Source organism: Chaetodon auriga, chromosome 13, assembly GCF_051107435.1.
Source record: "Chaetodon auriga isolate fChaAug3 chromosome 13, fChaAug3.hap1, whole genome shotgun sequence".
Classification (NCBI taxonomy): domain Eukaryota; kingdom Metazoa; phylum Chordata; class Actinopteri; order Chaetodontiformes; family Chaetodontidae; genus Chaetodon; species Chaetodon auriga.
The window spans coordinates 4,926,860-4,949,325 of NC_135086.1; the positions used below are offsets into that span (position 1 = coordinate 4,926,860).

Here is a 22,466-nt window from a genome sequence, read left to right on the forward strand (position 1 = left end):
CTTTATACCCACCTGCGAGTATTTTTAGGTGAGACACAGCTGCAACCTCCGTCTTGCACCTCCTCTTAGGGAGACGGAGGTTTTGAATCACCCATCCTCTCATCCCTCGTCTCCTTTCCGTCGGGGTGAGAGCCAAATACCGGGGAAGATCAAGAGATGGGGTGGGGGAGTTTTCACAGAAAAGAAGGCACTCTTAAAAGACACCCGCAGGGTTCTGCTGGGCAGCTTTCCCTTCCGTTGCATCACGCCTGGCATAAAGTGAGAGTCCCCAGGTTAAGAACAGCCTGAGCCAGATGGGAGAGAGTGTGAGAGCGAGGGGAAGGAGGGGGGAGACAGAGGGGAAGGATAGAGGATGGCAAAAAAGCGCAGGCCCTGCAGTAAGCTATTCCAAGCGCCTTTGTGGGGTTGCCATTTTTTCATTCTCTCCCACTCTCCTTTGAGGGGATTTTCTATTCCTCTCCCTCTCTCGCTCTGTGTCCCCATTTCTTCTTCTCATTCTTTTTTTTATTTTATGTTATGATGTTCTTTTTTTTTTTTGCCTCGGTTTCTTCAGGCGCTGTGGTTCTTTTTTATCGTGCCAAGTTTGTTGAGCCAGGGCTCCGTCTCTCTCTTCTCCCTCTCTAACTAGCCGTCTGCATCTCACTTCTGTATTTTTCTTGACTTTCATTACCCCTCAGTCTCCTTCTCTCTCACTCTCATCCATTTCCACTGACTTCTTTCCCCCCCCCAAGCCCAATTTCACTCATCAAGTTTGCCTCTCCTCTTCTCTACAGCCTCTTTCCTTCCTGCATCTCAATCCCTTTGATCAAGAGCCAGTATGCAGTTTCTTGCCCATCTACTCTCCTTCTCCTCTTCGCTCTCTTTTGTGTGTATTCTGCCATCTTTTCCCCCTCAGCTGGTCAAAAACAGTATACCCACTTGATCGTTTAATGCTCCGGGGCTCTTGAATCGATGGTTATTTTAGCGCTTTTCCTTGCGGCCATCAGACCTCGTGTGTGTCTCAGATGACATCCAGCTAAATCTGAAAATGTAGTTTGCAGTATGTGCGAAAAAGATGCGTGTTCACACTCCTGTTTTTAGGTTTTAAAGATCTCTGTCCACACAGAGCGAGAGGAAAGTTGCTAAATCTCTTCTTTGTCCTGTTTTGGTTCCTGAACAGAACTCATGTCTAACACCTGGTGAGGAGTTATAGAGACGGTCTGCTGAGTCTCACCTGGGATCACCTACAGTGAACTGTGCTTTAATACAGCCTTAGCCTCAGTTTAGTTTTCTCTTTCCGCACTCAGACAACTGAACGAGGGTGAAATAGTGACGTGATCCCTGTTAGAAGCAGCAACCTTCTTACAAACTATTTGTTGAACACGGTTGGTTCATTTAATTTATGGCCTTTTTGTTTAGAGAGAATCTGCAAAGGGAAAGATGAACAGCAAGCTTTGGATCGCAGAAGGGAGGTTTACAGTTCTCATTAAGACTAGGTTAAGATCTGTTGACCTTTTTCGATTTATAGTCCAGAAATCAATGATGTTGATAATCAGTTGATCGTTTTTTGGAAGTAAAGTCTAAATTGTCTGGTTCCAGCTTTTTTCTTTCTTTGGTTTGCGGACAAAACAAGACATCTTGGTCTTTGGGACACATGATCGATGTTTTTCACCATTTTCTCAAAATTAATAGTTGAATAGCGAAAATAATCGACAGATTAATCTGCAGTGGAAATGATCATTATCTGTAGGCCAAACACTGTTTGTATATGGCTTGAATTGGATCAGTTTTTCCTGAAATGACATGTAAAGTGTTGTGATGTTTTTTGAGTGACAGCTAGCAGCTAAGTTTAAACAACCGGGCTTCATTTGACGCTCAGCTCCACCCATGCTCCACCTCTCTGCCTGTTTTTTGATTAGCTGAGAGTTTGGCGGAGTCATCGTCCATTGTCTTACAGTCTGTGGTTAGAGGTGGCAGAGTTTTCCTCTTTACTCCAAAATGGAAAGGCAAAGATGCATTTTCCCAAATTAACTGAGTGTGGACCTCGAAGCAGCCTGTGTCTAGTCTGTTGTATTTGGAGCGTCATGTGTCTGTAAACCTACACAGACTGCGTGTTAATGTCTGTACTCATTTCCTGTTGAAGAGAGCCATGTAGCGTTGTGCGAGGGCACAGCCCGGCCCGGAGAGAACGGATTCCAGGTCAATCCATTAGAGACTTGAAGGGGAACAGAAGAGTAGACAAAGAGCCATGAGCTCCTTAGCCTCGTTCCTGTGGGGACTCTCAGGCGAGCCCCTTGTCCTTGTGATGTCACACCCAGCAGGAACACATTTTCACACATCGCATATTTTTCAGCACTTTGGAGTTTAATCAGGTTATAGGCTGTGACTACGCAGCCACAATTTCTCTGGACCCTCTGATAGCCATTCCTTCTTCCCGGGGAATAGAGGGGAATATTTCTCAATTGAATCATCATGTTTGTTATTCCTGTGGTGTAGCGCAGGCGAATCAATATCAAATCAAATGAATATCTCTCCTCTACGGCCAAAAAAAATGAAAACTAAGACTCGGCGCTCCAGTGCCATCAGTCATCTGAAAAATGTAGAGTTGCTCCGAAGCCAACAAACCGTGAGGGGAAATGAATGAGTAATGTTCTCTCGTTACCTTCGCAGCTATTTTGCTCAGTGCCCTTGAGCAAGTCACTTAACCTGCAACTGCTCCAGTGGAGCAACAACGGCAGTGAGCAGCTGTAGAAGGTGGCCATTTTTCTCAAGATATATACGGCATGGAGATGACTGATTAAAAATGAGGAGCAGATTTTTACAGCATGTGACTAAATACGGAAAGGAACCAGCTTGTGATTTGAATGCTGCTCAATCCTGATTGGTGCCTGATGTGATGATGTAATGTGTGAAACTGTTCTTTTTAACTGACCCTGGATGGCCGGTGATAAGCAAATGTACAATCTTTATTTCTGCCTGTGTGCAGCAAGTTTAGTAATCTGTAAACTGAGGTATGGATCCGTCCAGCTGCCATATGTGCAGACTGGTTTGATGTGATAAACTGTCCTGTATCTGTTGAATTCTGCACAATTTAATTGCATGTATTAGTGTACATCAATACTTCAACATGGGGATTGGCTGTTATTTTACAACCGATTTTTATATTATTAACAAGCTATAGTCTTACCCATCAAGTGCAAGTTAAACCAAAAACTTTGTGCAGCTGATGTGGATAAGGTTGGTTCATGATATGCATCAATAAAAAAATCTGTTAAACAGCTCATTTCTGCACAGAAAACACACACATTTCCCAACCTTTGATACTTAAACATTATTTTATTACATCGTGTGTTGGCAAAGATATTGTGTCATTTTACATCAACCAATCTGGACCCAATGATGTTCAATTTAGGTTGTTTTTTTAATTGTACACAGTTTTAAGTGAAGTGCTGACTTTGCACTGAAAGGCCTCCTGATCTGTCTGTGTCCGTCATAAAGGGACTTGCATTTCCATGTTTTCTGTTTCTGTTGGGTTTATTCACTCATTCATACCCCAACATCTGACAAATTTAAGTCTCCAAATAAAGGTACTGGAAAGTCAGTCCATTTGAAAAGACAACGCCAGTCAAACATTTGTTGTCTAAAGTGTCATTCATGAAGCGAGTTGACCCCTACCTGGACGAAGACGAGCTTATCTGAGGACACGCTCTCCACAGGTGTTTCATATAACCACTTTTTCTGCTCTCCTCTCCGCAGTGCAACAATGATTATGCCCCAGTGTGCGGCTCCAACAATCAGAACTACCAGAACGAGTGTTTCCTGCGCAGAGATGCCTGCAAGCAGCAGTCTGAAGTACTTATTATGTCAGAAGGCGCCTGTCCTGCTGGTATGTACATTTACATTATGGTGCCTACGCAAATGTACACACAAATACACTCTCTCACACGCACACAGAGTACACACTGCACATTTACACAAACAGAAATCACTCAAAGTAACACACAACGCTTGTCTGTAAGCACGCAGATGAAAGTAAATGTAAAGCTTGGATGTTAGAAATGTAATCAAAGCAGATTGTATATACAGTAGTGCAATTTTCAGGCTTAAATATTACAATCACCCATACATGCAATTACTTTCAGTGGATGGGATTCAGTAATTGCTTCAAAGGAATTACAAAAATTGCATGATGGGAAAAGTTGCTGTCAGTGTCAGACTGATGTAATTTTCCCAAGTTTAGCGTAACGAGCTCAACGACAGTGACAAGTATTCTCATAGAGCAGATGAAGATTTCATCACGACGGTGTCCTCACGAGACACTGAAAACAGCGTTTGGCCATGAGGCCTGCTGAGCACTGCAGAGTTAAACAAGTTAATTATACAGTTTATTTAAATTTGGTGTGTTAAACAGAAAGTAACAGAGAGCTTGACAGCTATGACCTTTTGTTATGCAATATTTAAATAAATGTCAAAAGGCATAAAATGTAAATACTTGCCAAATTGTCATAGGTAGTTACTGTAACACCAAGCCAAGAGGCATGCTCAATAAAGCAGAAAATTGAATGACTGAATCACACATCATCTTGATGGCCATTTCATTTTTTTCTGGATTGTGTCGACATTTTGTTTTCTTTCATCTTCTTCAAAGAATACTTGAATTAATTCTGTAAGGGATCCAGTGAAGCCACTTGATATTTTCTCATGTTATTACTTACTGCATGAATAATTTCTAGAATACAAGAAAGAATATATTGTGAAGTGATACGCCCAAAGCTTTATATTCACAATGAATGCATTAAATGTCATTTCTCTGTGACACTTATCAGCCAAACTGTTTCACTGGATGTCATGAGGCCACCTTTTAGCCATGCTAGCAGCAGAGCAAAATGGGATGTTAACGTTGGTTTGTCTGTAGTTGGCTAACAACATGACAGCTAACATTTCTGTGTATTTGATGACATGCTGATATTTTATAGCACTGTGAGCCTCTGATGGCCCATATTGTTGTACTATGAGTATGATATGAGTATACCAGTATATTGGTTACAATTTACCTTTCCTGTAGTGGTGTGTGTTTAGGTTTATTGGCTCAGTTTGGTGGCGTAAATTCACCAAACCAGTTGTATGGAGATGTCACGTGGAGGCTGCAAGAAATTGCTGGGATTGGCTGGTTGTGTTTTCTCCTCCATATTTCTGATGCTGAGATGATGGCAAGGCACCGTGGAGCAACTTGAAGAAAGGCTCAGTAATCTCCATGTTTTGTTATCTTGCAAAGCCATTTCCAGAGCACGCAGTCCTCTCACGGCAATTGTTGCTTTCCATCCAAATGAAGGAAGGAATGTAAATACAATTACTTGAGCTATATCAGGATTGCACGGAAATAGTTTCCTTCTGAGTAGATAAATTTGTAACGAAATCTTTTCCATTATCAGCAAGTGAATCAAAGTAAATACAGTTAGCTTGGGGTGTATAATGAATGAGCATCAGGGCCTGATTATGGGCCACACACACATCGACAACACTTATCAAGAGAAGTGCTATGCTGATCTATAAATCAGTTCCTCTGCTTACTGTAGGGGTGGGCAGACGGACCCGACCAGTTTCCTGAGTGGAACAAACTGAGAGCCCATGAATGAGTGCGTGGCGGCACCACAATCAAGATAACTGAGGGACACAGTGTGTTTTAGGAGGCGCCTTTTACCGTCCATTTTTTGTTTTGGACAGCTAAATTACTCCTGTTAGGAAGCTTTTATTGCTCTTTCAGAGAGCAGAGAAGCTAGCACGACCATAAAGGACAGCAAAACGCAGTGACGTCTCACACTGGGCTAAAATGAAACAAGTGCACACAAATGAGGTAAATAACAAACATAATATGTCTTGTAATACAAATACTAATAAATTGGATTTAGCATCGTGTGTGCAGGTTGCTGATGGAGGCTCATAATGACAAATGCCAGTTTATTCATTTTGCATCAAATCAAACAGGTTAAAGCTTGTCGACCGGACAGAAACAGCAAACTGGGAACCAGCACAACCCCAGCAGACCTTATCTGCTCAGCATATTTCCAGCTTTAGAGCATTTATAGAAGAAATATCTGTTGACTCGGCTGATTCTACGGATAAAATCTGGACTTTCAGTCTTTTAGCATCCTTTGTTTCACATCAGTGAGTAACTGCATGGCTTGTTGCAGATTATCCCTCATATGTTGGGAATACCCCCTTTTTTCTGAGCAACAACTTTTATTCTAAGAGCATTGTTTCCACCTCCAAACCCTTTTCATCGATGGCTTCTTCTGTTGTTTTCATCTTTCCGTTGGCTGCAAAGAAAAAGCCGCCAGTGTAATTATCTAACATAATTGGGATTACTGTTTGCTGATATAGTTTGGTGTTTAAGCTGCTCAGTAGGCGTCTTCAGTCGGAAAAGGTCAGCCACTTCATTAGCTCTGTTGTGGAGACGAGAAGTGCTGCTGGGAGTAGACAGTACTATAAAGTTAAAGATGCTTGGTCATAAAAAGCTTGTGAATGGTTGTATCAATTCACTCTATAGGTAGTGGTAGAAATAAGACTCTAATAAAATTACTTCATTTTCATCCTGATGACTGAGCATCAGCTGTTTTAATTAAGACACATTTTCACCAGTGTAGCTACGATGTTCGTTATCCTTTCAACAGCCAGTTTCCATGGGCTGGAGCTGGAGCTTTTATTTTGAAAATGACCACAGCGGCTGAAACAACCAGTCTAATCTCATGACACATAGATTATGTTTTAATATTTATGCAGCTTTTCATTGCCATTAAACTTTGTTCCACATACAAAAGCAGATTTTTCCCCCTCTGGTTTTTATTTCATTAGAACATGTGTAATTAAGATTGGCCGATGTAATGTGTTTAATCCTATGATGACAAATCCAAATGCATGAGCATATACTTCAGACTCCCTGACTCCCGCAAACCAATTAGTGAGTCACGTTCTGAATAATGTGCTTAGTTGTGAATGAGTGAATCCACTGGCGAGGTGATGCCGGCTGTTTCTGAGGCGTACGTGAATCACTGCTTAAGCTAACATAGCGTTGTGGGCTTGAGTCGAGCAGTCGCTGACTCAGTTACCCTCAGTGACAGGCAGCCGGCAGAAGTCCATTAAAAGGCCGCTGAATGGGCCCGGCTCAGCACAGGCAGCGTGTGGAGATTGAGGTGGAAATGTCACCTCAGTAACAGTAGTGGTGTCTGCGTGCCAGTAAGCAGGGCTGTGCAGAGTCACATGAAATGTCCCGCCTGTCTCTAAATTGCTTGTTTGTGGGTTGCGTGTGAGGTCCTTTTCAAGACATGTGATAGCATAAGCCTGCGTGTGTGTGTGTGTGTGTGTGTGTGTGTTATATTTTTGTGTATCTTTTGAATGAGAAAGGAATAAAGACCCTTTTCTTTGATGCAAGAAGCAGAACTTAATGTCGGGTTCAAATGAGGATGTTTTTGTGGCGCAGTCTTCTGACAAACAGACCATGACAGTGGTTCTATATGCTCTATTCAGCGTCTCATGTTGCACTCAGAAGAACACTTTATTCTGGCATTTATCCAGAACAAGGCCACAGTAACTACCCTTCCCTCTCTCGGTGCTCTGATTTAACACAGAATGGGAGCTTACTCGCTTGCTTTTTTTTTTTTTTTTTTTTTAAGTACAGCACAGTGGCTTTAATTTTGACGACTGCCTTTTCACATCCCCCTTAGATTTGTGTAATTTTGTAATTTTAGCGCTGTTATGCAGTGGATGTGATAACCGTGATAAATGGGATGTGACACAGTGAAAACAAAATTTTTCAACTCTGTTGAACAAGATATGTTCTCAGTCGATATGCAACTGACCCGAGACAAACAAATAAACGATAAAAGGCTGATTTTACATAATTTAAACAGTGTCTAATCCAATGTTCATGCAGCAGTGTCCCAGAGACAAATAAGAATGATACTACTAATAAAAGCTATTTAAACTCAATAAGACACACAAAGTAAGTGTGCTGCTTTTAAGAATATTGATGTAAGGGACCAAATACAATATGAAGCTTTTAAGACCAAATTACATGGAGGAAACCCTCCTATCCAGTTTGTCTCCTTCTCAGAAGTTATATTCTGCAAAGACTGGTGCTGATTCCCAGTTCCAGACTCCATACTTGTCTGCGGCATTTTATAGCAATTATCTTTATATATTGTTTTTGCACTTAGTGCAGAAAAAAATCTCCTTATTGTTTTATACAAAATGTGACGCACGTCAGTCAAAGAGGGATTTATCAGTTCCTTTTTTGTTTTCTGGGATGTTCACAGCCATTTTCCCGCAATTGCCTGTTAGTTTTAATGTTTTCTAGCTGTGACAGGCTCCTCCATTTTCTTTGGTTATTACATTGCGAGAGACTCAGAAGCCTGCAGATCTCCACCAGGCGGTGATGCACAGATCACAATCACAGATTAATGTGGATGGGTTGTGAGTGGGTGAATGATACTAATGATGATCGTCATCGTTGAAGAAACTGTTAGTTACATTACCTGCAGCAAGTATTTTAAGCCAACATGATTTTTTAATAACACTCACAATGTGTTTTTTGTGCCAAAACCACAGTGTTGTAGTTAACATACAATTGAAAACTGAACTGGAACGAAAGTTAAAGTTTGAATATATCCACCACATATGAACCATACAAATTTAACATGTGAAACGTACAGTTTTAACATTTGAAACGTCCAAATTTCACATATCTGTGCTTTGCAGGAACGAACAATGCCAACGTTTATCGTGGTGTTTGGGTGATCACTTGCGCCCCCTACTGACCGGTTAAGAGGAGCGAGGGGCTCCTTGAAAATCATAAATATGAACAAAAATATTTGGCTGAATGGACAAGTAGTAAGTGAGATGAGCAGCGGAAAGATTCTCACACACGCGCGCACACACGCGCGCACACGCACACACACACACACACACACACACACACACACACACACACACACACACACACACAGGCTTATACCTGGCAGGGATGAGCAACAAATTACACACATGCATATTATGCAGGGCCTCTGCACAGAGTCAAGCCCTCACATTCCCTCACTTGGTGCTCTGATGACGGTGGTGTTGCTCTGAAACCTCCGAAAGGCATTGGCATCTTGTGACTGTGAAGCCGTGACACATGATTCGTTTTCAAACTTATCGAACCACTCAGTGGCTCCTTGTCTCCCTGTGTGGAGGCCTCTGCATTCATGATGTTCCTCGGTTATTCAGGCTGTTCTTTTAATTTGTCACCAGCACTCAGGAATAATGTGAGCTGTGTTGGGTTCTGTTCCTGGTTGCCTCCTAAAGGTTGAAGGCAGCTGGAAAACAGGAGGTGGAGAAAAAATAACGTATTTAAAAAGTTGAAAGAAAAAATTTTACTTTTCTAATTTAAATACAGTTCTCATTGTAAATGATGGCAGTCACTCCATTTTTTTTTTGTTTAATCGGTGCATTCTCATTGGTTTTGTACATTAAGAGAAAATATAACTGACACCATTCTAAATATAGTTCATTTAAAGTGATGAAACCTCTCTTATCATGAAGATATCTAAGGGAAGAGTTACAAATGCTCGCTTTTCATTTGAAAGTTAAACACATGAGATTGCTGTGTGGGAGCTTTCTTACATAACCAAGTGTTACACACAAACCTTTCATGTGGAAAAGTAGGGCAGGCAGTTACTTCTGAAGTGTTTCCTCTCTTCTCTCTTCACCACTTAGCCATTTAGTTGATACCCTCGGCTAAGCTGCTAAGCTAACTTAAAATGAGGGCAATAGTAGCAAACATTAAAATATCTCAAATACCTGCGATAGGAATAACTAATGGTACGAACCGTGAGTGTCAGAGCTACTTTAAACAAGCTGAACATGGCCTGCCACAAAGCCTTTGTTCTCTCCCCCTCACAATCTGTCCTTGTCCACCTTTCCATTTCCATCCTCCAAAATCCCATTAGCGGCAACAGTACACAGTGTAATGGATATATGTCAGCTCGCCGGTGCCAATACTTGTTTCCCTCGACAGGGTGAGAAATATCATGGCAGAGACATCTCAGGGGGAAACTTGGTGAAAGAAAATCTAGATGTAGTGTTCACAGTGTCACTCTGACTCATCATATTAGCCAATCAATACTACTGTAGATGTCCAAATTAGAGTTATTTTTGTATTTTCTTGTATTTTTTAGTACATTAAAGGCTATTAAATCAGACTTTTAAGCAGCATCTCCAATATTAGTTCTCCTTTTAGCTCTATTTTGGTCTCCATCAACTCCTGAAGGAAATGCTCCACCAGTTTAGTTGCTTGGTTTGCCATTTGGTACAGAACAGGGAGTGCACAGTGGGTTCTGGAGGCTATGCTAATGTGAGCTGCAAGAGTGAACCAAAACAGTGAATTTGCAGAGTAAAGCAATAATTCGCTGTAAATTCATCACTGTGAGCGACTGCTTTGATATTACATGAAGTTATTTGCTCTGCTGTTGATAGAAAAATGTGGATAAGTGCAGCTTTAAAGACCTGTCACTCAGCCTTGAAGCCAACATGGACAAGAGGTCCTTAAAGGTCCCGGAACAGATCGAGGACTGGGAAAATTCCATCTGTTGATGAAGATTTTAATAAAAGCAAAAGCTCAAGAGGAGCCTTATGTTTTCTCATGTGCTGTTGTCTGAGGTCCAGGGTGAACCATGAACCCTCGTAGTGTTAAGGTTGTTTGTACAGTGAAAATGGGACAATGGAAAGAATTTTTAAATTGGTTTCAGAATCTGGATGGACGTCTGTCTTTTCAGTCTGTCATTGAAAATAGAATCGTTTGCAGTTGATTTGCACACCTAATGTATAGATATAGTATCCAGAACACCTTCCCCAGGTAACTCCTGGTTTTACAGTCATTGTACAGCCGCTATTTTCAGCTCCCGGAGCCCTGAACTGAGAGCAGGTTTGAGAGACGTGTTAGATATTTGATCCTAAATCTCATTACATTAGCAGGACTGTTTCCTGTTTTTGCTGAACGTGACTGACCCGCAGGATCCTTCTTGATGTTTACCATAGCAAGAAGCCACCTGACAGCACTGTTTCATGTGCCCTCATTAACCCTCTTGGATGGATGCTGCTGAGGCCAAGAGGCCAGACGTTAGAGTCTGCGGTCATTCCAAACAGTAAACAGGAGGCCTGCTGAGGTGCCAGTTTCCAGCTAAGTCACGGCAGCGAGGCAGGATTTCATGCCATAGCCGTCTATTTTCCGTCCTCAAGGAAAAGGAATCTTGTATCTGCTGCAGAAAAGTGTGCGCGTCATGCATAATATTATATGACAGAGGTTTTGATTCGGGACATCTTACAAAGTGGGCTATTTTGGCCCATTATTGACCTTTTCAAGTGCAACATCTGTCAGGTGAAAAAGCAGATTTACACTTCTTTTATTCCAGCTGCACTCCCTTCCAGGCTTTATTACCTTCATGTCACTGATAGATAAAGAAGTTCTGATTTAGAAGTCAATAACAGGGAGTGCTCTCTGCAGTACAAAGCCAGCGAAAGCTGATTAGTACAGGATGATACCACTTTCCTATCACATCAAGTGCTAGCCCAGCGCAATGAGGAGCAGTTAAACATTAGCTTAGCCAAGTGAAACAAGCCAAGCAGTCTAGTTTCCCCAGAGGAGAGTCCGGCAAAGGCGAGCGCCAACATAGCATTTTCCAACTCAGTTTACAAAGTCAACAGTATAACTTCAGGAAGTCATTAAACAGGAAGGTGGGAAAAGGTTTAATTGACACAGTGTTAAAATGTTGATGACATGTTTAATCACCATTTTGTCGCTCTGCATTCCCTGAGCTCTGACAGATGACAGGAGCCATATGTTTCACTGACTTATTAAACAGAGCTTTGCTGAGTGCGACCCTCTCCTCTTTATACATGGCTGATGATTTTTAAAAAAGCACACTCTGGGTTATCAGTAGACCAGGACCTAAGTGAGAAACAGTGTAATGTCTAATCTCACATACTGCACAGGAAAAGTCATCAATACACCACTAATTCTCTGTGTACAAAAAAATCCATGTCCCACTATTACTAATTAGTTGCGAAGTCGATCTGAATTCAAAGTACTCTAAGTGATAATCTGACCCATTATTGATCTGTAGGGAGATTTTCTTTGCTTACTCTCCTCCAGGGAGGTCAGAGGCCAAGATGAGCGACAGAGCAGGACCCCTGAGGGGATTCAAGGTCTTTGTCAAGGACATGTTAGGTTGAGTGTGTCACCACGCTGCAAAGTTAGTGTCAGATGATTCTGCAAAATCTGGATTTCATCCAGCTGCAGCGTTTTTATGCCGACGCTAATCGCAGGTCTGTGACGTTCATTCACCCCCACCACACTCTCCACCTCGGTACACAAAGGGCACGCTACTTCCTGGGTTTGCACTGTGCGTTGGCACTGGACATGAGTCACGACATGCTGTCTTCCACAATGCACATAATTCCTACAGATTCTGGGCTGGTTGTTGCTTTGAACCTGAAAAGTGTCATCTGATGGCAATCACAGAGGAAACTTCAGCAATTCTGGCAAACTAGAATGAGATAGAATCATGACTGGAAGGTCCACCACCTCCGAGATCCCATTGTGGGATCTGTGTTGTATCTAGAAAGCTATTTGGTCAGTAAGATATGAAAGATTCTCGCTGAATCCGGGCATCGACCGACCCCTGTGGTCACTAGATTAAAAACCCATGTTTCCTACTGAGTTGAAAATGTTCCTATCGAGTTAGGCTTTGATGGAACATAATTTCAAAGGTGCCCAAACTTGCTCCACTTCGCCCCAGACAGCGACTTTAGCCTTTAAAGCTGCAAAACTGAAGATCTCTGTGGAAATCTAATTCATGAAAGTCAGATTTATACATGCCACAGCTCAACTTTACAAATGTCAGGAAGCGGTCCGCCTTTTGTTCGTTGTTGGAAAACTTGTTCATACAGCAGGTTGTTTTTGCAGGTGAATGTGCATTTATGTCACAGGCTGTGTGTAGCAGACACAGTGAAGAGAGCCCACTGGATCAGGACCCACAACTAGTTTTTGTGTGTGTGTGTGTGTGTGTGTGTGTGTGTGTGTGTGTGTGTGTGTGTGTGTGTGCACAATGCAGTACAGCCTCTGGTGTAACAGCTTCCCTAGAAGGCTCCTTTTAGCTTTTTTCTTCTTTAATCAGTCGCTCCAAACTAGAAAAAAAAAATCACTTCAATCATCTATTGTCGATGGAAGTAACCATTTTTTTTCTCCTCTGCTCCCTCACTCACTCTTCAGTGCCTCTTGCAAAATAAAACTGTGTGGTATCTCCTCTTTGCAACCCTTCATTTGGTAGACGAGCAGGCAGACTTGTGCCGATCTCCCTTGTCATTTTGTTCTATTTTCTAATGCCAGTCTTTCTCTCCTCAAACCTTTGCCCTTGTACAGATACTAAAGGTTTTTATTGATCTTCCCTGAACCCCTTCTGACTTCAGTCTGATCTTTCAAGCTAAGCCTTTTCATGAAACACTGCACATTTAGTGTCCCTCATGTTCCAAGGTCACTGAAATTCTGCAGATTTAAAAGGAGGTTAGACAGAACAGGGCAGTTTTTGTAGAGGTGGTGCGTGGAGAATCAAAGGTGCTAGCTGGCAGTCTTCTTCTGCACCGCCTTTGTTGGAGCATTGCTAAATCTTTGTGTCAATGTTACCAATTGTCCATCTGTTAAATAGTGCAAAACTGGAGGAAGGCATATCTATTGTGTCATACATTTTCAATTATAATAGAATTGTGACTTGGAGCCCCGAGGACAGGGTGAGGGCTTTCTATATTGTGAAAGTTTAATCCTCAGCTTCTCTATTCATAATGTTCACTCCGCGTTATGTTGCACTAAAACAGTTGTTCTCGAGTTTTTTCTTGCTGCCTCCTTCAGAAGCTGAGAAAACATGCTACCACACAATTTTGAATAGTCATTAACAGTGATAGAGGACTCGACTAATAAAAAAGGATCCAAGCTGAATTTTAGTGAAATAAAGTTCATCATAAAATCATTCGAGAAACTCCCGACATAAATACACTCAAAGTAGTTTCACTCCATATTTTCCTCCTGGTCATCCTCCTTTTTTTGAAGCCTTTGACCAGCGGCAGTCGAGATGAGACACCACTGCATGACTTCCATAACCTAAAAAAAACACAGGGAGCATCTTCTTTTATAAGGTACTCCTCCTGCTGTTTTGCCGTTGCATTATTTAGGAGTCAGTGCTGCGTATTTGGCAGTGAGTACAAGGTCTCAGTTAGAGAGTAATGACAGTAAAAGTACTTGATAAAAAGGTTAATCCTTTACAACTTGTAGAATGCTACTGTTAGCTTGCCAGTCGTGCCAGCGCCAGCAGCTTATGCTTGCAACCCTTTTGTCACAGCGTTCAAATATCAGTATCACTATCAGCTCTGGCTTTGGCTTTACTCTTTATACAGTAAGCCAGCCCTCTTCAGTTAGTGTATCAACAGTTTACTCCCTCACTGGATCAAGTAACCTCAGAACAGTTTCTCTTCTGTCCACACAGGAGCCAGTCATGAATCACAGTGCAGGTAGCTGCACGGCAATAATCTGCATTCAGCTCCTGATGCTAGTACGAGCACACCACCTTCCCCACCATCGGCATTAAGACTCCATCTTGAATCAGAGTGATGGTAGTCAGCAGCCCAGTCTCGCTCCAGAGCGTGCACAAGACCCACTGGTCCACTAGAGGAGAGCGTGCTCGTGTCACGGTTTACATTACCTTAGCATGAAATGAAGCACGTGTGAAGGTGCAGTGCCAGCAGGGGGCGATAATGATGGGAGCAAAGCACGAACGTGGTGTAAAGAGTGACTTATTCTGCATATGGAGGACTTTCCCACAGGACACCAGAGTTTGTTTCCTGTGTGAAACCAATTTTGAGTGTTTTTAAGGAAGAGGTTATTTTAACCCAAACCATAATCTGTTCCTACACCTAACCGACCTGCGACCGTCTTCAGAAACATTTCTCAGCTAGCTTTATTTTGAAAGCCTCACCAGATGCTGCGTAGCTATTATTTTTTAACTCGGCATGATACCAGTTTGTAGAGTAAATATTGAGCATTGACCTTCAGAAATGTACAGTACTTCACTATTTTACTTCAGTATCCATACATATCTATAATCTTTTATTTATTTTTTGGCACTTTAAGGAGTGTTAAGCATGTTTTTAGCCTATACGTCAGTGTCCTGGGGCCGGACCCTCCTTGGGTTGAGGGGGAAGGAGCAGCGACATGCATTGCAGGCTGCCACAGTGTATTTTTTTTATACTAACACTTCTGCTAGTTGTACATACAGCTTTAACCAAATCACCATTAGTCATAATACAGCAGTTCTGATGTTAGATAAGATGTGATTGTTGTTAATATAGACAAAATAAATAAGTTAGGTGGAAATTTTGCTTAACTCAGAAAAAAAACTGCACAGGTCTCTGGTTTTTGAGTTCATTAAAAAGCATTTATTCCACCTACAGACCCTTTTTTTTTACCCAACAGTTGGTAACAGCTGCACTATTAAAGGGGCTGAATTATTCAAGGACTGTTTAATTTTTTTTTTTAATCTGTCAAACAAAAGGAAAAAAAAGAAGAATTTCCCAAAAATTAGAATTTCAAATTTGCCAGCGAAACAATTATGCTTTCATTTTGGAGGCAGTCCCACCTCACTGATTATAATCAGATTTTGACTGGTTGCTTTGAGGCTCGCTTACTTTCCCTTGGCACAGCTGACCGTCTGCTGCACTGACCTCATGTTTTCAGCCCGGCAGAAATGTATTTTATTGAACCAAAGCTGATGCCATTAAAGCTGCAGGACAGCTTGCTGGTCAGATTCCATGTGTTTTACAGCTGTGATGCTCCAGCCAGTGTCTGCAGCCGCTCCTATGAACCCGTCTCACATGGGCATTCATATGGAGCTGAGCTATTATCCCCCTACAGTCCTCTGAGGCCCTGCGTCTGGTCTCTGGCCCTGGGCATTTTAGCGGATCGCTTTATGCTGCGGCTCAAGTTACACAGTGCCTGTTCGTCTAAGTGCTCATCACTATCCCTTTCACAGCCGTATTGTTAAACAATTCAGTAAGCCCAGTGTGTTTGAGGGCAGCTTTGCACAGATTCAGAGGGAAAGCCACGGAGAAGGAGTCGCCGACGCACAAACGCACCAACAACTGGAAACGGAGTGCCTCCCCACAGCTCTGCCACACACAGGTCCGTGGTTGGAGGTGTTATCATCTGTGTGCCGCTGTGGAACGTGGAAGATGCATGATGCTCAACGCCTCAGGGCATCCTCGCTGTCGTTTCCTCTCTGTTTTCCCTGCATGCATTTTCAATCCGACTCTCGGTATCACTTTCTGCACCGTCTTTAGAGGAGTCCCGTCGCAGTCAACACACCCCCCCAAGCACACAAAGCGTCTTACTCTTCACACACAAGCACTCGTAAACAGATATTGGCCTAGACACACACTTGCATATGCAGACGCACACGCTTATTCAGCTAATGTCTGTGGTAGTGCGAGCCTCTGGTTAATAACTGTTTGTTCTCCTCCGCAGATGCCGGCTCGGGATCAGGAGATGATGGTAAGATTACTCACCTCCTCCTCCTCCTCCTCTGTTCTAACTCCACATGTGTTGCTTTTTAATGTGTTTCTCTGCACTCATTGTGTTCCTCCACTGAAACAATGTTTGCAACCGAGCCGCATATAAACAGACGTGCGATCTGTAAGCCAAGCAAGTTCAGTTTCTCTGAAGAAAACTGGGGAAGTTCATGGCCTTCAACAACGCAAAGTTTGGCTTGAATGTACTTAAAGTTGTATCATGAAATCATCAAAAACATGAGAAAAACAAATGTGTTTAATGAACTTACACTGAACATAAGAGTAATTTAAATCTATTAGTCTTTCAGGTTCATAAGTTTTTTATTTAATTGCATCTATTGTTAATTTAGAGCTGCTATAATCAGTTCACCCCTTCTTAAAAGCCCAAACTCGCTCTCAACCAGGCGGCGGCATGTTTAGGTCGTTTGGGAAAACCTGGTCAAGCCAGCCGCTGCTTGGATTTTATTTCTATCCAAGCTGTTACGGCATCGGTGCTTGGAGGGGCCAAAAAAGGACGAGAGCTGCATTTCAGCAATCTTTTCTCACATTTTATTTACCATATAAAAACAATATTATGATACACATCATACATGAAATAAGTCTTTATATTGAATATGTTAAATTATCATACACTGATATTAACAAAGCCATTTTTTATCAGTTTTCCAGTTGAATTATATTTAAGGTTCAATGAATCCACTGTTAAAAGACCTTTTTTTTTAAGTTCAGTGAATAATAATGATCCCAATATCGACTGAAATCATCGTGATTATGATGTTTGCCATAATCGAGCAGCCCTACACAGCTGTTTTCAGAAAATAAGCTCGACAAGCCTCACTCCCTTCCCAGCACCAAACAACAAACACACAAAGTTAGCAACCAGCTGGTGAACATAGTGGAGGTGGAGGCCAAAAACAGAGCTGAAAGGAAAGTGACTCACTCAGCAGATGGAACATAACTGATGTGAATGCTGATGAGGCTCCATATCTGCTGGATGTGTAACTGTTCCATTCACCATAGGAACTTCATAAAGTGAGGCAGTGTTGTGTTTTTGGTGGCCGTCTGCAATACCTGCATGAATACAATAAACAAACATCAGCCTTTCTGAATATTTCGGCTTTCTAATTTGATTGCAGACATGACAACTGTCAAATAAAAGCGCTCTCTCTGTCTGCCAGCGCTCTGTGGTCTAGTTATGTAAATTAAGCTTAAAACAGCAAAAGCTGTGGGGTTTTTGATATATCCGTATCAATAAACATTTCATTGCCTTTATTAGTTTTTGCCGAATTTACTTTTATCTATGCAGGACAATTGAACAGAAAGCAGGGAGTGTTTACAAAGAAAAAAAAATGTCAAAGTGGCCTTGACTGCATCATTTGAAATGATTGCACATTGCTGCTGTAGTGACTGATAATGTAACTGTGACAGAAAATTACAATAATACAAACAAAAGGCTTGTGATGGATTTAGTATCTCAAGCCATTTTCAAGTTTCTGCAAGATAATTTTAATAGCACCCTGAAATTTATGGCCTGGGAGACGGGAAATTATTTGAAAAACTAAAAGTATGGTTTGGAAAGCGGCCAGCAATTACACAAGTTTTGTGTACACGGGTAGACAATTTATAGCTGGTGGTTGTTGGTAAAACACGCAACATTAGTTGGTGCACTTCTTGGGATCCCTAATCTCAAACTGATAAGTTTGACTGAGGTCTTTTTGTTGTACTACTGGGAGATACAAAATACAAATCCACATATATAGAACATGTGCACTGCCTTCATAATTATCCAAGGCGAGCTTCAGAAAGACCAGCACACAGCGCAGACTGCATGTGCAACGGGAACCTTATGACCTTTCTTATTTCGGACTGTGCAAGTGTTACATGTCCTCCCGCTCACACTGTGGCGGTTTTCTCTGAATGAGTATTCGGACAACATTGCAATTAATAAAGGCTGGAGCTGAGGACACAAGTTCAGATGGGGTGATAAGTGTGTGAGAGTTTATTGGAAGAGGATGGAGAAGCGCTCGGGGGTGTGGGTGACTCTTTATGAATAACTTTTGTGTGAGTTACTAATCATGTAAAACCTCCAGCTGATTAATAACGTCATTCAGCTAAGACTCTAATTTGTTGCTTAATTGACTAACAAGCCTCTGCTCTAACATCAGCGCACAGGGTATTCAGTCTAGTCAAGCTCATCTGTCAGCGCATGTTTGTACGCATGCATATATTTGCTCTCGTCCATCCCTATCTGTCCTCCTGAGTGTTTACCCATGCAGCTCCTTCATTAACTCTCATGCATGGAGCTTCACCAAGCATATATGAGAGAGAGAGATTGGAAAAGAGATTAGTCCCCCCAAAAAAAGACGGCAGACAGACGGATGAACGAGCGGAAATGAAACTGGTGCTAGGTCAACCAGAGAGAGATGGAGAGGGTGGAGGGTGGAGGGTGGAGGGGGGAGGGGGGATGGACAAAGAAATGGCCTGAGGAAAGTCACAAAATAGATAACAGAACCGAGGAAACAGAAGGCGAGTGATTCAGAGATGGAGTGAGACAAGGAGGGAGATAAGACACATGAAGAAGAAGAAACTAAATGAAACATACATTTTCATATACGTCCCCTGAACACAATTTTCAGAACGTTTCCGCCGCTTTACATTGAGCTTTGTTATCTGACAAGGATCCTTGCGGGCTAAGAAGCATAAACTAAACTTGCATGGTGTATTCACATGTGGGTCATAAAAACTGACATTAGCATTAGCATGGTTTATTTTCTTTATCTTCCGTCAAGTAATTCCATGTAAGCTGGGGCTGACTCTGCGCTGTGTTGTGTAGTGGATCGCACTTCCCGGGAGTGTTTTTCAGCATTTCATTACAAGACACTGTCATAATTTCCCTGCAGTTGTAGAGAAACAAAGCATGCACAGGGTCTCTATAAATACTCTGAGCCTTCCCAGGGAAAAGTCTAGAACAAAAAGAGGAAGAAAGACAGCAAAATGTGCTCTAACAAAGCGCGAAGATAAATAAAACTCTGCAGAAATGAATAAATAACCCAATTATTATTACAGAGTCAATGCAATAAATAGCCACATATAAATGTATAACGTACCTGCAGCTGACAATCTGCTAAACCCCTCCCCAGACTCCATCGTCCAATCGTAGCTTAGCAGCCGTAGCACAGCAGGAACCAAAATTAAAAGAGCAAAAGCATGAGGACATTAGCGAAGCCTGCGTCAGGCAGGGAAAGGGTGAAGAGTTTAGTGTCACATTAGAATAGGCCGTCGCCCTCGAAAAACAAGTGAGAATGGGTTCCTCTGAATATCCCCTTGAAAGCCCATTGTGGACATTCACCTTTGGAGACCTCCGGGCGGTTTAAAGTAGGAGCTTGAGAACTGTCCTTAGTCTCAAACTGTCAGATAAATGTGACGAATCGATCATTCAGGAGGAAAAGAGACAATTAAGAAAAAATAGCTCGGGGGCACAGAGGGTATTCGTGCAGTAGAGGAGTAAGAGGCAAAAGATGAGGGCAAGGACAGGAGGAGGAGGAACACAAACACAGCCTATAAAGATAGAATCATAGCAGAGGTCAAAATAGATGGAGAGATACAGTAGAAGAGACGGAAGGGAAGGAGGAGGGGAGCCGGTGGAGGAAGAGGAGAGCTGCTGGTGTTTTATGAGCAGGGGAGAAGGTTAAAGAAAGTGGTTGTAAAAGGTGAGTTGGACTCCTATTGAGGAAACCAGCAGTGGAGAGCCATCCTGGTAAAAATCAAATGTATTTTAATGGCCAATGATAAATCTACACACATAAAGCTCTGGTCAGCTGGGTAGTTGCCAGTTTCATTGGCTCTATATGTGTGTGAATGTGTGTTTGCAGGGTGCATGTGTGCCTTTATGCTTGTCCGAGCGTCTTCTCTTGTGGGTCCTTTTTTTTTTTTTTTTTAATCTGATAAGGGAGAGCGCTGTGCAGGGAGATGCCCTTAAGACATGATTCTGGTCACATGGCCCCCTTAGTCAGAATCAGACATTTGTCCAAATCAGATTGTACAGTGGGGAAATTGAATTGCACTCACATGTTCATGTAGGGACAAAGGACAACCGAAGCTTTAAAGATTTCTCTGGGCTTCAACAAGTCCTGTGCAAGTGTATTTCCAAGCAAGAGTAGAGGAAGGGTCTTCAGCTCGGTGATGCTTTAACGCTCACTGTGAAGAAACACAAACAAAGAGATACGAGCTGAGGAGATTTTATGGTGATTGAAAAATGAGCCTGAAAAATGTAAGAAGGACGGTCTTTATTTTTAGCCATGCTAGCAGCGCGGCTTCGTGGACGGCAGCGTCAGACGCTCCAGCACTTTGGCCCAGACTGAACGACTCGACAGGGACCGGATGCAGCATATTCAGCCAAAATGGTGGAGAGTGTGTGTGGCGATTGCTGCCTTTTGCCAAATATTACAAAGAATGTTACTCACCGCTTACTAAGAAATGTCCGTGAAATAAGTGGAAATGACAGCGGAGGGAGTTTTGGAAGGAAAGACCAGGCAGGAGTTGGCGTCAGGGAACAGAGGGTTCATTTGTTTTTGCCTGATAAACAAAGATGTTATCAGTTCTGACATCTAATATCAGTGATAGCATCAAACTACGTCCATTTACTCAAGAACTGTACTTCAGCACAATTTCAGGCACTTTCAGCCACTGCATTTCAGAGGGAAATGTGCTTTAAACAGCACTACGTTTATTTGACAGCTTTAGTTATTAGTTTCTTAGTTCTAACATGCTTTCAATGTACAACACATTGTTGAAGTCTAAACGAGTGGTTTCCAACCTTCTTTGGCTTCAGCAATGTAGTCAAGGTCACATTTCAGATGTCGGTGAGTCATTAAAAGCTCCACAAAATAGTGATTTTTCCCTCTAAACTTCTCACATGGTTTCATTTCAGTAAATGTTCAAATGATCTCACCAAGAATAAAAGATTACAGAAAAAGCCCAAAAACAGTTTTTTTTCCTGCCTCGCTCATTAATCATCTCATGACCCCTCAGATATATCTGGTGCTCCTGCATAGAGAAGTGTATATAAAGTAGTTTGAACAAGCCTCACCTGCAGCAGCTAAAACAGGAACACGCTGCTGACACACCGATTACTTTAATACTTTAAAGTATATTTAACGACACTCTGCTGCTAATACTGATGGATTTTTACTTACAAAGGATTTTTCACACAGAACTTTTACTTGCTAGTATTTTTTATATTGCTGTATTGGTACTTTTACTTAAGCAAAGGATCTGAGTACTTCTGATTGGCAGCAAACACCATGACAGTTTGCAAACAATATAGGTAACAGCACCACAGGAAAGCAGCCCATAGTCACAAAACAAAGAAGAATAGCTGCATTTGAACAGTGCTGTGGACTCTCCGTCTTGAGGACATGAGGTATTTATTAAATGCATAGTACTGTTTGTAATTTCTATGCAGTTCAAACATCATCAGTCAATGTTTGCCACAGTTACCATCTTAGTTTTGCCTATTACCATGTTAACATTTGCAAGTTAGCACACAGTCCAGCTGAGTTTGGTCATAAATGAAAGTACTGGACAAGCTGAAGGAAAAGTTAAGGGATCGCCTAAACCGAGTTAGTTTGCATGAACCACAACTGCAGGATGGCACGAGAGGAAAACTCAGGGGATCATCAAAGTGATCAGGATTCATCCTCAGGGAACCATGAATGTCTGTAGAAAAGTAATAGGATGTTATTGAGATATTTTCTTATGGACTGAGGTGACGGACTGGCCGACCATCATGACCCTGGAACCACGCTGCTAGCATGGCTAAAAACCTGTGCACGCTAAATTAT

At 42.0% G+C, this 22,466-nt stretch overlaps 1 protein-coding gene across 2 annotated transcripts in view; it reads left to right on the plus strand.

Annotated features, from left to right (window-relative positions):
• The window catches only part of tmeff2a (transmembrane protein with EGF-like and two follistatin-like domains 2a), a 105,060-nt gene that overhangs the window by 42,639 nt on the left and 39,955 nt on the right, over positions 1 to 22,466 (plus strand). For both annotated transcript variants that reach the window (XM_076746328.1, XM_076746329.1), the window contains exons 3-4: positions 3,736 to 3,865; positions 16,580 to 16,606. In XM_076746328.1, the coding sequence (XP_076602443.1) occupies positions 3,736 to 3,865; positions 16,580 to 16,606 (157 nt within the window). The remainder of the gene's footprint in view (positions 1 to 3,735; positions 3,866 to 16,579; positions 16,607 to 22,466) is intronic.